This window comes from Choristoneura fumiferana, chromosome 6 (assembly GCF_025370935.1).
Source record: "Choristoneura fumiferana chromosome 6, NRCan_CFum_1, whole genome shotgun sequence".
Classification (NCBI taxonomy): domain Eukaryota; kingdom Metazoa; phylum Arthropoda; class Insecta; order Lepidoptera; family Tortricidae; genus Choristoneura; species Choristoneura fumiferana.
This window is the reverse complement of record NC_133477.1, coordinates 1468990-1485702: the sequence shown is the minus strand read 5'-3', so window position 1 is coordinate 1485702 and position 16713 is coordinate 1468990. Positions and strand designations below refer to the sequence as shown.

The following is a 16713-nucleotide window of genomic DNA, read 5'->3' as shown; positions in this document are numbered from 1 at the left end:
CCTTGAACAGTAAAGACGTGTCGTCAGCAAACATAACTATACCCGACTTTTGGCTTACCATATAAGTTAGGTCATTTACATCGATTATTTGCATTATTTGCATCGTTGTTAATTAGTTTCAATTAAATTAATTAAAAAGGTTTTTGGACGGAATGGTATTTTTGTATGAAACAAAAAAAAATACCACACAATACTTAAATAATTTATGTGTATAATTGATTTTTAGGTTATTAATTACATACCCTGAAAATATCCGCACCTAATTTTATAGCAACTTATATAAAAAAAAACAGATAACCTAGTAAAAAGTTTGAAACCTTAAAACTACACTAAAAATATAAATACTACTATTGTTGTAATAATAATTACAACACAATATATTATTATAAGCGAGACGTTTTAATAACACAACATTCCTCATCCATGTCCAAACACTGATACCGACGCCGTAAATAGTACTCTGTCGTAATATGAAAACGGTTCTTTTTACTTTGTGCCTTAAAGCTAGCTATCATATGGGAGAAAGTCTAAGCGCGCTACTTTGTATCTTTATTAAAAATCGTTGTTTCCAAATGGTTGAACATTATTGGTCCGTGGAATTGAACATTGAATGAAACAAATAATAAGCCGGTGCAGCATCTGATGCGGCTGAAAAATCTAAATTGCTCAAATATAGGGGTCTTGGCACTGAATACGACTTTTGTAATGAAGAGGATTCAATGATGGGACGATGTCCTATGACTGGGTATCGACAGTGCCGGATTTAAGATTATTCGATGCGCTATATAAGCCATCCACGCCTGTGCTCCCCCTCCCCTTCCTAATCCATAAGTTAACTAACATCGATCTTTAAAAAAATAACGTATTTATTACAATGAAATAGGTCATTACGTATCTTAGCTTAGAATATGACAGCTTATCTTTTGCGCTAAGCCAAGCAATTGCTTTCCTTATGAGCTAATCCGGCACTGGGTATCGATTTATAGGTATCCGTCGAAAATGGCAAACCAATCTTTTTTTTAGACAGTCGTGTAAATCGAGGGTTCCATAGATTTGTAGTTATATACTGCGGTATCTAAAGGGTGTCTGGGGGTTTTCAGAAAAAAATGTACCCGTTTTGCCTTAATTATTCTTAATTTTTCATATAAAATTTATTAAGTAGTCAGTTTTGTGATGGTCCATACAACATGTATGGTTAACTGCGTCACAATTATTTCTTAAATCGATAGTGCTCGTGATTCTGAGTAGAAATAACCCAAAATGTGTTACGTTAAAAAAGTACAGGGTACATTTTTTTCTGAAAATGCCCGTCTACGCATATCTAATAACCTAACCTAACCTAAACTAACCATAAAAATTGCATTTTTTATAATACAAGCTTTTTTGCTTACTGTATATTTTGTTGACTGTACTTGCATTGTCACCCAAACTACATTTGCAATATTTGCATACCAAATTTCAAGTCGATGCTATACCGTTGAAGAGTTCCGTCCTGCGGAGACGATCTTAGCTGGAATACCAGGATGTCACTACTAGATTATTGTATTGTCACACGATTTACACAAGTATTCCAAATTTCAAGTCAATCTGACTACTGAAGTTGGTCAAATTTAACTTACAAGATTTGACTACAGACAGACAGACAACGGGACAGGTGAAACTAAATAAAAGCTTGTAAAATACGCGTTTTTTACCATTTTATATTATAACCAACGGTGTAAGTACAAGTTAACAATAATCTCTTGGCAACCACTAAGTACAGTTAGCACTAATTTTCTGCGACAGATTGTATCGCATTCAGTGACAAAGCATGCATTGTACAGTCAGTGCAGTGTCAAAGGAAATGCATTAAAACGGTACGACGCGGCATGAACTTGATTACTAGCTATTACATATTTGTACAGTCACTAGCAATAAATAATAAATAAATAAATATATGGCCTCTCAAGGATCGTGGGTTCAAACCCCGGCTCGCACCTCTGAGTTTTTCGAAATTCATGGGCGAAATTACATTTGAAATCTAAGTACCAACGAGCTTTACGCTGAAGGACCCCACGTTTCCACCTGCATGAACCTTCCCAATCCGCACTGGGCCCGCGTGGAAACTACGGCCCAAGCCCTTTCATTCTGAGAGGAGGCCTGTGCCCAGCAGGGGGACGTATATAGGCTGGGATGTTGACGACTCTGTTTCTAGGGTCGCTCGTGAGGAAGTGTCCGATATTTTCGGCTTCGCTGTGGCAGATAATAAGGGCCAGTACAGACGGATTGCATTCCAACTGCAACATAACTGCTAGTGCCGACTGTCCAGGCCTTCCAGGTGGAGGGAGCGTCTTCACCCTTATGTAGTTAGCGTTCCATTGGCCCGCACGAAGCGGTTTGCTTCATCTTTCATAATGCGAACTTTTTTTTATTTGACTGGATGGCAAACGAGCAAGTGGGTCTCCTGATGGTAAGAGATCACCACCGCCCATAATGTAGAGGGGTATTGCAGATCTATAAAAAAAATCAAAATAATAATAAGATATGGCAAATTCAGGAGTTGTCAAATACCGTATTCCCGATACAAATAATTTACGCCGTCACTATCGAGTAGGGTCACTGTAAACTCATGGTAGTGTTCGTAAGAGCGGCAGTTTGCTGATTTGGGATCATTTCGCGACATGCACATTTTTATTTTAACAATTTTTCCATGTTGTCAGGAATTCATGTTTTTCTTTCTTATCATTCTTTCTTTAAATTATACATTTTAATTTGATGTTTTCAACGAAATGCTGTGCGTGCGCCGGACGCACAGAGCGTACACCGGAACGCTAAGAACTCCCGCATGCAACGCAGCGGCGCGAAACGCGTGTATAGTCACCAGCACAAATATCTGACACAACATGCGTGCATAAATATATACGACTCTATTTCTAGGGCCGGAAGGACGTGTCGAGTATTTTCGCACGCTCCGCTGTGGCAGATATTAATGCTGGTGACTGTACATAGTCGCAGTGGATAAGGCGCGAGCCACATAGAAGAGTATCGTACCCTCTGACTCTCGTATTAAACAGTATAAGCGTCAGAGGGACGGAACGACACGAACTTCGATTTCCAAAGCCCTTCAGTTTTTATACTATGTATAGAAATGTTGCGATCCAAAGCTGGCAGAAGAAACGAGATGGAACGCCCGCCTCGTCCCACCAGGGCTATTACGAAATTCGAAAATCGAAGTTCGTGTCGTTCGGTCGGTACACTCATACTATTTAATGGGCCAATCAACTTTTTTACCGACACTAATCTGTCCGCGACATTTTTCAATCAATTGCAAATTTCTGTAAGTAAACATGTTTTTTCTGTAATTTAATAGATGGTGTCAAAGTCAAAGTCAAAGTCAAAGTATCTTTATTCAATTTAGGCTATAACAAGCACTTATGAATGTCAAAAAAAAAATACCACCGGTGCCGGTACCGGTGTACATGAATACATGCCATCCTACGTAAGTTCAACCGTGAAATATCTTGTTGGAAGTACGATTTTTTGGTAACGCCAGAGACAATTTTGGTAACGCAGGAGACGCCCCAAGTGTCGGTCAAATAGTTGATTGACCCTAATACGGGAGCGAGAGGGACGGTACGATACAAACTTCGATTTTCAAACTTCGGAGTAGGCCCTCACGTCTCTTCTGCGTATAGCTTGCGCTTAGTTCCTTCACCTGTGGGTTCGTTCGTTCGAACCCAGGTCCCTTCTTGTCACTGGGTACGGAGCAAATAATAGGTAGGAGGGATAAAAAAGCTAATAAAAATTGGTCAAGTGCGAGTCAGACTCGTACATGTAGGGTTCCGTACCAACCAACCAAAGCAAAAAACGCTGAAAACTACACCTTTCTTGTATGACCAACGCCCTTTAATTTTTAACTTTATTTTATTTTTAGTATTTTGAAAGAAAGAAAATACATTTATTTAACGCCATAAAAACAAACACAGAACAAATACAAGACATACATGACGCTAAACAGGTCCCCACTCAGCATAATTCCTTAGATGCCTAATAATAATGATTTGTCGTTATAGCGGCCACAGTATTACATAATCTGTGAAAATTTCAAGTGTCTAGCTGTTACGACTCAAGAGATAGAACCCAGTGACAGACGGACGGACAGGCAGACAGACAGCGGAGTCTCAGTAATAGGGACCCGGTGGCACCATTTAGGTACGGAACTCTAAAAATCGATTTTCCCATTTCAATCTGTATCGAAGATAAATGGTCAAAAAATGTACACGCATTTGCCTTTTTAAGGGTTCCGTAGCCAAAATAGCAAACACGGAAACCGTCTACTTTCGCCATGCCTGTCTGTGTGTCAGTCTGTCCGTCCGTCCGCGGATTTGCTCATAGAATAAAATATCAATGCAAGAAAGCTATAATTTTGCACGGCTATTATGTCTTATCATGTGATCTCTTACCATCAGAAGACCCACTTGCTCGTTTGCCATCCAGTTGAATAAAAAAAAAGCCGACAAAATGGTAAAAATAATAATAATAATAATTTAACTCGTATAGACGTAAAGTGGGGCGTTTTTTTTCTCGCCTAACCCTATAGCATGGGGTCTATCGTTGGATGGGTCTATTAAAATCATTGCAGAGTTGGTTTGGAAAATTTGAAAAACATCATGATGGTAGTAGGTACTACCTAAGTATATCAAAACAAGGAAAACTAAAGAGGATTTTGCTTGAGCATTATTAGCTTAGTAGTTTAAGAGTAAATAGCACCCAAATTAAAAATAATAAATAAATAAATATCATGGGACACCAATTGACCTAGTCCCAAACTAAGCAAAGATTTGTTGTACTATGGATACTAGGCAACGGATAAACATACTTATATAGAGAAATACATACTTAAATACATATTGAACATCCAAGACCCGAAAACAAACATTCGTATTACTACAAATATCTGCCCTGGCAAGGAATCGAACCCGGGACTTCAAGCTTCGTAGTCAGGTTCTCGAACCACTCCACTTGGCCATCCGGTCGTCTAATACCTAAACTTAATACAAAATCCTCAGAAAAATATTACTTTTTTTCATAACGGCTACGGGATCCTTTCTTGGCCGTGTCGAACACGCTCTTGTCTTGGTGGTTTTAATATCTTGGCCAGTTAATAGCCATTGTTGTTTACGTGGCACTGCAGTATCATAGATAATAATTAATAATTGTAATGTTATTGCTGATGTATTTGTGCATCAAAGTGACGCTGCGTACGCGCACAGTGCCCCTAGTGTAAGTTTTCGGTTACAAAATACGTCTCGATCGCGTTCGCGTTAAAATCTCAATTTGTATGCAAACGCGAACAGCGCCTCTAGCGGAACGTTTGCGATATTCGTGTTTCCATACAAATTGAGATTTTAACGCGAACGCGATCGAGTCGTATTTTGTAATCGAAAACTTACACTAGAGGTACAGCATCGTTGTGTAACCAAAACAATTACTAAATTATAAAATTACAGCTTTGCGATTGTCGTATGCTTGTTTAGACATCTTTGCTATTTCGAAAAGCCATTTAATGGTGATGAAGTATTTTTAAATTTTTAGATTTCATCGTTGCTCTATCGCAGTAGTTCCCAAACTTATTTTTCTCGTGGACCACTTTCAAAATTTTACTTGTTTCGGTGGACCCCCTGCTGCTACATTTTTACCACATTCTTAAAGTCGCCAAAAAATAAAAATTGTGTCGCTTCTGAGTTCTGTCCAGTCGCTTGCCTCTTGCCTTATTAAAGTATTATCTGCTTAGTTAGGTACTTAAAAACAATGTAGGTAGGCCCTTATAAAAACTTTGCTTACATTTTGGCTCTTTACTATCAAAAGCAGATAAATTTTCGTGGACCCCCATTAACATCTTATGGACCCCCATTTTTTGTTCACGCCTACGTAGACCCCCAGCAAGTCTCCCGTGGACCCCTGGGGGTCCACCTGGACCACTTTGGGAATCACTGCTCTATCGAATGGAGGAAGTACTTTATCTTTAACTAGTGTTTGCCCGCTTCTTCGCACGCGTGAACCATTAAATGTTAACTACTAAACTCCCGTGGGAATTCCCAAAAAATACGTCGTGATCATTGTTAACGTTGCATTAAAATAATCTAAGACTTGTGGGAATTTCTGGATGTAAAGTAGCAGGTTTTATTCCAGATAATCTACATACCAAATTTTATCCAAATCCTTTCAGTCGGTTTAGCGTGAACGAGGAACAAACATACGAGTAAATGGGAAAGTTTGTAAGTCTGTTTGTTTGTTTGTTTATTTGTTTGTTTGTTTGTTTGACTTACAAACTTTCACATTTATAACATTAGTGGGATTATACAGGGTGTCCAGAACAACGATGTAGGAATTTCGGGCGTTAACACACTGGAATATTAGGAAGAGTTTGAACTTTGAATGTCTTAGTCAAATGTGTGATATTTTTTTTAAATACATCGAACAATAAAGGTGCCGGCAGTATGGTAGATATGTAAACAAAATATATCACTCATTTGATTATCATTTAGCGTTCAACTCATCAAATATTCCATTAAATCACCTCCTGAAATTTCTACATCGTTTTTCTGACATCCTAAGCTGTATTGTACAGAAGTGTTTACTATAAAAGTTCTAAATTCATATGTATGCTTGAAATACATCATCATCCCAGCCTATAGGTACTTATACGTCCCACTGCTGGGCACAGGCCTCCTCTCATAATGAGAGGGCTTAGGTCGTAGTTCCCACGCGGGCCTAGTGCGGATCAGGAACTTGGCACACACACACACACGACACACACATTGAATTGCTTCGCAGGTGTGTGCAGGTTTCCTCACGATTTTCTTTACCGTAAAAGCTCATGGTAAATTTCAAATGTAATACATAATGAGCGAATATTTTTATTACGTAGTTAGTTTATATTTATAACATAATTGATTCATGCCATCTGTCCAATGTAAACGACGCAGATAGATTTTTTCATTAATAGAGAGAACGGTCATACAAAAGCTATTTTTATAGATGTAGTATATATTGAGAGCTTTACTCAACATAAGGCGTACTCTACAACACTGTCCTCTAAGCCGAAAGGCGCTATCTCAAAAAAAAACGCTTTTCTGTCATTTACACCATGTGATGCAGAATGTTTTAAGCTACAAAATAGTATTAATAACTCAAGTGTTTTTTTTAGATAGCGCCTGGCTTAGGAGGGCAGAGCAGTTCTAGAAACAATAAGTGCAACGCTTCCGGGTGATGCAGTTATTAGCCGGCATTATGCCAGGCCCGTTACCCCTATGGGAACTCGAAGCTTACTGAAGAGAAGCAGGTCCCTAGCTCGCTGTGAGCACTAAGTTATCAATTACATTAAAAACAATCATGACAAATGATTCTAAGCCCAGCGGTTGTTGTTTCTAGATTTTATCCCTATCCCGTGGGAATATCGGAATAAAAAGTAGCCTATGTTTTATTACAGATGTTCAGCTATTTACATACCAAATTTCATCAAAATTCGTCCAGCTGGCGAAGCGTGAAAGAGTAACAAACATACTCACTCACTCACAAACTTTCTCATTTTTAATATTAGTAGGATAACATAATGAGAATATTCAAGTTTGTAGACGCTACCACTATTCAAGCGTTACTGAATAAACATTAATGTCTTATAAAAGTAATAGATGTTTTTTTTTCATATTGTCCGGTTTTAAACTACTTCTTTTACAGTCAAATATCCATTTGTATGCGGAAAAAGAACTCTCTACATGACATGATAAGTTAACGAAATCTAATTAAAAGTCTAATATGTCGACATCATTCAGGTAGAGTCGTTAAGTAAAAAGTCACTATGACAGTGTATAGTGTGTGGTGACTATAGTCTTTGTAAATAAGTGCCATTTTCATAACCATTAATATGGAACTTTATTATTTAGTGTCAAAACGGCTGTACGATGAGTAGGTACTGGAGATGAGTGAGAGAGCACGATAAATACGAACTTGTTCGATAAGATACGATGGAAAAACTTTGTGCACTACATGTTTTGACTGTCGGCCTTACCCGTTGCTGGGTCCATTGAGTCCGTAGCAGTCATTGATGCCAGCCAGCAGCCCGACGACGCCGGCAACAACGGCCACGCAGCCGGCCCAAAGCCCAGCGCCGACTCTCGCGAGCGCCGCGCCCTTCACCACCGCCATGGCGCCCGCCCCCACCAACAAAGCCCCTAACACCACCTGCCCCAACCCAAGGAACACCACCAACTTCCTGCTGTCCACCTTCACACTTCCCGCTTCCACACTTTTCGAGGCAACACTTTTCTCCTTCTTAATTTTATCCTGGGGCGTTTTGCATATCAATTGTTCCGTGGAGTCTTCAGACTTTAGGCTGGAGACCGTGGCCGTCAGGCGCGGGTAGGCCTCCGCCGAGCGCGCGCTTTCGTCCGTCATCGCGTTGTCATAGCAACGGGCGTCGCACGCGCACACGTCGCGCTCGAGTCGCGGTGCGGTATAGACTACCGGCGCGCGCGCCGTACGGTGAAAGTCTCGGTTTTCTTCCGAACCTATGAGGTTTGGGAAAGGAAACGTCGGGACCAGACGCGCAGCGCAGGTGGCACGGCGTGGAAATGAAGATTAGCTAATTTATGTGGTAAGTAGCCTTCGTTTATCACTATCCCGGAATCCCGGAATCCCGGAATAAAAAATATCTTATTTCTGAGATGTTATCTGAGATTCTGAGATATAAATATGAAGATCATAGGGAAAAGACATAGGTTATGAATGACCACTGAATGGTCGTGGGAATTGTCTGATTAAAACTGACAAAAAAATTGTTGTGTCTTGTGTTGTGAAGAAATGTATTTTCTTCCTTTTGTTGTTTTTTTAGGGTTGCCAAAATGGCAAAACGGAACCTTTAGCTTTACCATGTCCGTCTGTCTGTCCGTCAGTCCGTGGTTTTGCTTAGAGACTATCAATGCTAGAACTAGAAAGCTGTAATTTTGCACAAATAATTATGTACCAACTATGCCGACAAAATCGTAATCTATTTACTAGAAACGACTAAATTTGCTTGAGAATTGTTAGTAGTTTAAGAGTAAAATAGCAGCCTAAGGTATAAAATATACGTAAACTTGGAAGATTTCGTACTAAATACAAAATCATTAGATAATTACTTGTATTTTTTTCTAACAGCTACGCTATCTTGGGCGCGTCCGGCACGCTCTTGGCCGGTTTTATATTTTACTTTGGCGTCAACTTTGGCGGTATTTTAGGGTCGTGGGCTACACATATTTTTACACTTTGGGTGCTAGCCAAAAAGGTTAAGAACCGCTGCAATATAGCCTTACCGAGCTATAAGAGGTAAATAAATAAATAAATAATTGACACCAATAAAATTGACCTAGTCCCAAACTAAACAAAGCTTGTAGGTACATGTGCGGTCAAGGACTTTAATTCCTGAGAATAATGAGCCACCATGGAACCATTTCACAGTAAACGTCATAGTCACATTAAAATCGCATTAATTAACAAGGAAAATCGTAATGAATGAATTTTCCTTTGAAAAGGTTCCATAGTGGATTTTTTTTTATTCGACTGGATGGCAAACGAGCAAGTGGGTCTCCTGATGGTAAGAGATCACCACCGCCCATAGACACCTGCAACACACGGGGTATTGCAGATGCGTTGCCAACCAAGAGGCCTAAGATGGGATACCTCAAGTGCCAGTAATTTCACCGGCTGTCTTACTCTCCACGCCGAAACACAACAGTGCAAGCACTGCTGCTTCACGGCAGGATTAGCGAGCAAGATGGTGGTAGCAATCCGGGCCGACCTTGCACAAGGTCCTACCACCTGCAAAATAAATTAAAGTCCTTGGCCGTACTATGGGTACTAGACAACGGATTAACATAGTTATATAGATAGATACATACTTAAATATTATTTACTGGCAAAATGGTTATTTCAGAAAGTAATAGATATTTATTTACACATATTCGATACACATAAAAATACATTAAAATTAGACTAATTTAAAAATATTAATAAAAGTAAAACAAACTAATAACTAAAATATAATTAAAAGAAATTTGAAAAAGTATCCCTCCGCGGCATGGACCCAAAGATGCTGGCAGCATTTCCTCGCTGTTAGCAATGCTGATACGTTGTGCGAGGAAGCTGCCAGCTCTACAGTCCCCTGTGGTATCTGAGAGACGTTTGGATAATTAAATACATATTAAACATCCAAGGCCCGAGAACAAACATTCTAAGGAAGCAATTGGCTGGCATTCCGGCGGCTCGTCGCAGGCGCAGGTGAAAGCGGCTCTCGCGCAGAACTATCTCCGGTCAGCGCATCTGCGACGCCGTATGCGCACTGCCCTCCCATCATCTTACGAACATAACATCCGTAAATATTGGGTCTATATTCGCATAACGTAACATTTGTAATTCAAATTTGCATAACGTTGTTTCGCATAATTTAAATTGGCATTACGATGAGTTGGCATAAATTTAATAAGGAAAGCATAATTTTACTTGGCATATGTATTGAAAATTATAATTAAATTAAAAAGTATTAATAATTACGAGTATATCAGAATACTGAACTGCTGTGAAAATATTTATTATCGAGCTGTTACAAATTTTTACCCGTAGATATATTAATATATAGATAAGATACTGTTTTATATGGGATGTAGACTAAGATTACCTTTAAACAAGCTGCTGATATTTCTATGGAACAACTGAACGTCATATGATGGTCTAGGAGACAAATGTGGTACCGTAAACTGCTTCAACTTTGCCCTCTAGCCCCAACATTGCCTGATTCGATTTAGAGTCGATAACTCGTGCTGAGTTATCGACTCTAAAACGAACTCTAAACTGAATGCCAAATTTACTAAGTAAGCATGATCTCCCGTTTGCTCAAAAAAAATACACTTAGTACATAATTTGTCTTCTAATCTAAACCATCGAATCACAGATAGTCTAAAGAAATTGTGAGTGGATGTTATAATGCTGGATATTATATCTAAGTAGGTACTAGTGTTTTGTTTACCCGCGGCTTCGCACACGTAAATCATTAGATTCAGCAGCTGAACTGAAATTTTGGAATTTTTGATAAATTCCCATAGGAATTTTCATTTACGTTACATTAAAAACAATCATGTCAAATTTCATGACTCTAAGCCCAGCGGTTGTTGTTTCGAGATTTTATCCCTATCCCGTGGGAATATTTTAATAAAAAGTAGCCTATGTTTTACTCCAGATGTCCAGCTATCTACATTCCAAATTTCATCCAAATCCGTCCAGCCGTTTCAGCGTGAAGGAGTAACAAACATACTCACTCACTCGCAAACTTTCGCATTTATAATATAAAAGTAGGAAAAGTAGGATATCAGATGAGAAACTCTGTCTGTCTGTGTCTGACTGTTACCTACCTCTTCACGTTTAAACCGCTGAACCGATATCAATTGATATGCAAATGGAGGATCACTACACGAGTGCGCACCGTTTTTATCGCATGCTCTCCACACCGCTACTTAAAATACGGAATCGCAGTGACGCATCGTATGCGCACCGTTTTTTGCATCTTTTCCACACCGTTACTTAAAATACGCAAACGGCGCGGAATCACAGTGACTTGCCGTAAAGGTCACGACTTTTGTTCGGTAAAGACCTGAAGTTTACGACACGTCACTGCGATTCCGTATTTTACCCCAGCGGTGTGGAGAGCATGCGATAAAAACAGTGCGCATACGGTGCGTCACTGCGATTCCGTGCCGTCACCATTTTATAAGCAGCGGTTTGGTCGCACCTTAAGTCTACTAAACAACTATAGTCGTGGCGTTTACGGCACTGCACTGCGATTCCGCACCGTTTGCGTATTTTAAGCAGCGGTGTGGAGAGCATGCGGTAAAGACGGTGCGCATACGGCCGCTCCTTTAAGTCAACAGCAGCTTAACACGTGTTTATAAAAACCGCATTCAAATCGGTCCACCTGTTTAAGAGCTACGGTGCCACACACAGACATACAGACACACATAGCGGTCAAACTTATAACACCCCTCTTTTTGCGTCGGGGGTTAAAAATAATAGAGTTAATCTATGCACTACTGAGGTTAAATTATGAATATTGCGAAACTCAAATTAATTTTACTTCAAAGTTTATTATTAGTTTTTTTACTGAATAACAACAAAAATAAGCACTTAAATCTAACATCAACAGCACCAGCTAGAAATCCTCATTGAAACATAAATTTTACTCTCTAATTAAAAGGCGGCACGTAGCGGTGACCGTTAAAGGGTTGAAGTACAAAATAAGGTGTCGTGGGGGGCTGGACGTTGTGATGTGGGGCGGGCGGGGCTGGCAAGCGTAAGTGCTGATGAGTCACAAGCGCAGAAAAAAATTTCAGCGCCCATGGACGTTACTACCTACAGCGCCAAATTTACGAGCCTCGGGCTGTTAAACTGTAACATGTTCTGTTTCCGAATATCATGCTTTTATAAATTCCTATTATCAACTTTAGCATTTATAAACTTTTTTGTACAATTCGCCTTTAATTTATGTTTCTGCAGATCTAAATCCGAATAGAACTTCCTCATGCAAATATGGCAATATAAAGTTTCAAAATGTTTCTCTTCCATATGTTTCTTCACAAGCCTCTTTAAAGAAAACGTAATCCCGCAGTGATCACATGCGAATCGGTCTCTGACACAACCTTTTGATTTATGAATCAGAAGGTGAGTATTGGAGAAAAATTTCATTTCACATATGCCACATTCTACGCTCTGCATGTGATTGCGTTGTATGTGACTCTTCAAATACTGCTTCAAAGTGAAACTTTTGTGACATATATCGCATAGGAATTTCTTGATGTTCATATGGACGGATGATTCGTGGTTGGACAACATCTGGTGCGTGGAAAATTGTTTGCCGCAAAAATCACACGCAAAATCTTTAACGTCATCGTGCCGTTTCTTGTGAGCTATGAGGCCGCTAGCGTCATGGAATTTCATATGGCACATTTGGCATTGGTACATCTTATCTCCTGTATGGATCCGAACGTGTCTTCTGAGGGCTGATGGGTCACCAAAACCTTTAAAACAGGTACTGCATTCGAAAGGACGTTCTTTAGTGTGCGTTCTCTCATGATTCTTCATGTTTTTGCGTTCAGTGAAGGCTTTGTTACAGTACGAGCACACATGCTCCTTCAGGCCCAGATGAATTTTTGTGTGTGTGTATAAGGCAGCACTTTGTGTGAACCGTTTGCCGCACTGCTTACAGCCATATGGTCGCTCGCCGGTATGCGTTTGGAGGTGTACACGCAAATTTCGTTTGCTTTTGAATGTTTTATCACACTTATTGCAACGTATCTCATTTTCAGCCAAATGTTTGCTTTTGGTGTCCCTATTTAGTTCATTAAAAGTAAAGATTGAATCTTGACAGTTACTGCCGCAAATATTTGGATCGCAATGACTTGCTAAGTGGGATCTTATACCCGCTAGACTCGTGTAAATTTTGGGGCATTGTCCACACGTGAATTGTTGAGTGGTTTTTCCTTTATTTTGTTTTTTGGTAGTCTTTATAGCTTGTCGGCATCGTTTTTTTACTGAAAACTTGGGTGTCGAAGAACATATATTTGAATTTGTATTGAGCTCTGAGGACTTGGGTTTGGTTTTTGTGTGAACTGTGGGAATCTTAATATTTTTCAATTTTGTGCAAATCTCTATTTCTGTGTTCTCGATGATCTGATTTTCTTGAGTGCTGTTGGCACTGGTGACATATTCTGGCTTACCATACTGCCTAAAAAAAAAGGAAAAAAAAGTTAAATAAATATCATGCCCACGAGTAAAGCCGACTGATTAAATTTAATAGTCGCTAACTCCGATTATTGAACGGTATTTCACAAGAGACTTTATGGCCTTTACCCATGCCAGCCAGACCTTCGTTATTACATACATACAGTTTTTGTATAAACATAGGTAGATAACAACGATCCCCAACTATGTAATTCGGACATTGGAGGCTTTGGTAAATACCGCACACCTATTAGACTGTCCAGACGACATCTGGACGGGGTGTATGTAGCTCTAGTACCTCGGGAACGCGCGAGTGTCTACGCGCGGGTTCCCTCGCGCGCAAAACGCTCCGTCTGGACAGCAGCAGGGCTACCACGAAACTCGAAGTCCGTATCGTACCGTCCCTCTCGCTCTCGTATTAAATAATATGAGTGTCAGAGGGACCGCATGACACGAACATCGAGTTTCGAGTTTCGTAGAGCCCTGCAGGCTCTTAAATTAAACGTGACAATGACAAAATTTTACCTCAAATTCGTTATAGTTTACAAGTTTTACAACGCATCAAATCAGTCTTACGATCCAGCGAGGAAGCTTCCAGCATCTTTGGTACCATGCCGCAGGGGTCATTTTTAGATAAATTATAGTTTTAGTTTATTTAGTTTTAATCTAGTTTTAGTTTAGGTATTGTAATCTACCTTTTATATTGTTCTATCAATAAATTTTGTTTATAACTCCGTTTTCATATATTTCGCTTAAAATGATGTCAGAATTAATTATTTTCTTCTTTACCAGACACTTTTTAGGGTTGCTAGCCTCCGCCCAGACACCCTTAAACTATGTTTGAATTGACGCCTGACTAAAAATATTAGCAAAATTTTGAAAACTGATTCAAGGAATTCAGTCTACAGATTTCATCATCACGGACGTTGGTGAGGAAGGTTCGCGTTCCTCTTTGGTACTTACACATTAACCGTGGTAGGTATTTTGATTGTCTCAGAAGTTCCATTGCACTGATTCGGGGTTGAAGATGTGGTAGTTTCTGCATTGTTCCATTTCTGAAGAAAAAACGACGATTAAAAATACCTTAAAGACTAAATACGGTTACTCGATCACGTCTAAACCGCTGAACCGATTTAGATGAAATTCGGTAAGTATACAGACAGTTTGAATCCCGGGGAAGGACATGGATAGTTTTTATCCCGGAAAATTGCATAGTTCCTGCGGATTAGCAATAAACGAATACTACACGGACGGAGTAACGGCTCGCGGAGTCGCGGGTAACGGCTAAAAAATCTCAATATTTAAAAATAATTAGGTGATAAAACGGCGTGACCCCGTTGAGTCACCGTTTCTGACGTCGCATTCATCTGCGGCTTGCTAAAGACCTAACGCAAATTGAGGCAGGTATTCATCATTATTTTCATCTAGCCCTCCTCCCGAAACGAGAGGGCTGAAGCTGTACCTGCTTCGAATACAGGTTTTCTGATTATATTTTGTTGAGCGAAAAGCTCACGGTAGGTGAATAAAACCTTAACAAGTGCAAACCCACGAATTTCACAATACTTTTGATTATGTACTTTTAAGAGATTATATAATTTGATCCAATTGTTTGTTTGTTTGTGAAGGAAACCTGCACAAACCTGCGAAGCAATTCAATGGTGTGTGTGAAGTTCAAAATCCGCACTGGGCCCGCGTGGGAACTACGGCCCAAGCCCTCTCATTGTGAGAGGAGGCCTGTGCCCAGCAGTGGGACGTGTGTAGGCTGGGATGATGATGATGATGATCCTATTGTAGGTTGGTAGGTATTACGTAATATTAGGTACAGCAAATACCTAATTAACTTTTATGTCAATAATTTTAAGAAGTAATTCCACATTAAATATTGATGTATAAGCTGTTGGTTCTCCTTTAATAAATAAATAAATAAGTGGTAAATTCATATTGGAATGATTTGAGTGTATTATTTGAAATTTATGAAAAGTGGAATATTTTTTCAATTTCGCTTCACATGGGTGGCGGCAACTGTACAAAAACGTACTTACATTCATTTTGTTAATATCCAATTTTGCTAAAGAATCATATACGATAGGTACTTCAAGGTTGGAAGAGCTTTATCCAAAACTATTTTATAATTTGTTCATTCAATATCGAATTTGTAATATTCAACACTGTGCCACACTGTGCTTCTGCATGCAAGTTTTAATTGAAAAAGGAATCTAAACATTTTTTTAAATTTTCGAAAATTGTAAATACATAGACAAAATCTTCATATTAGTGCATACGGGAAGCATGGGAAATCCTGTACATTTTGCCAAAAAAGGTCTGAAAGCTTAGTGGACAAATTGAGCTGCGCCAAGCTTGCAACGATAATTTAAGAAAATTTTATAACCTTGTCGTCGTCTGCATATCAGCTTTTTTTACAAGATTTTAGTCTATCTCTAGAAATAATATGATTTTTTTAATGCTGCGGCAAAATCCACGATTTTTAAAGATGTTTAAAACCGTGACTCAAACCGCTTCTCACTTTGGTGACAGTGACACACATGACACATTGCAAGCAGGCGGCGGCGCGGCCGGCAGTCACCGGCAGTCAGGTGCGAGCGCACACAGGTGTCGCTGTATTCGCTGTCTTCTCTCTGATACTGATCAAATTTCCAATTGAAATCAAATTTTAAGTGTATTTAGGTGGTTTTGGAAGCGTACAAATAGTCAATTATGTTTATTACACCTATTATTGAGTGTACTAATCATAAAAAAGTGTGCTACATGAACTACAATGAGATTACCACAGGCACTTAATGTCTGATCAGTAAGGTTTGAGGTTGCCGAAATTGTTTAGAAACAAATGTGTTGGTACGAATTCGGGTAAGTTATGCTTTTAATATTAGAAGTTGGTATTGTGTCTTATTTACTTTGAAACTTACAAAA

The 16713-nt window shown here is 39.3% G+C and overlaps 2 protein-coding genes across 2 annotated transcripts in view; both read right to left on the bottom strand.

Annotated features, from left to right (window-relative positions):
* LOC141428799 (uncharacterized) overlaps positions 1–8497 on the bottom strand; it is a 164328-nt gene extending 155831 nt beyond the window's left edge. The window contains exon 1 of the mRNA XM_074088817.1: positions 8051–8497. Within this exon, the coding sequence (XP_073944918.1) occupies positions 8051–8436 (386 nt within the window). The 5' untranslated portion in view covers positions 8437–8497. The remainder of the gene's footprint in view (positions 1–8050) is intronic.
* A 3835-nt stretch (positions 8498–12332) lies between these two features.
* LOC141428489 (uncharacterized) lies at positions 12333–15915 on the bottom strand. The gene is made up of 3 exons (XM_074088479.1): positions 15828–15915; positions 14749–14840; positions 12333–13789 (listed from the first exon to the last, which is right to left on the bottom strand). Exons 1-3 carry the CDS (start codon positions 15831–15833, stop codon positions 12487–12489), a joined length of 1401 nt encoding a protein of 466 aa, XP_073944580.1. The 5' UTR covers positions 15834–15915; the 3' UTR covers positions 12333–12486.
* Positions 15916–16713: the final 798 nt, after the last annotated feature.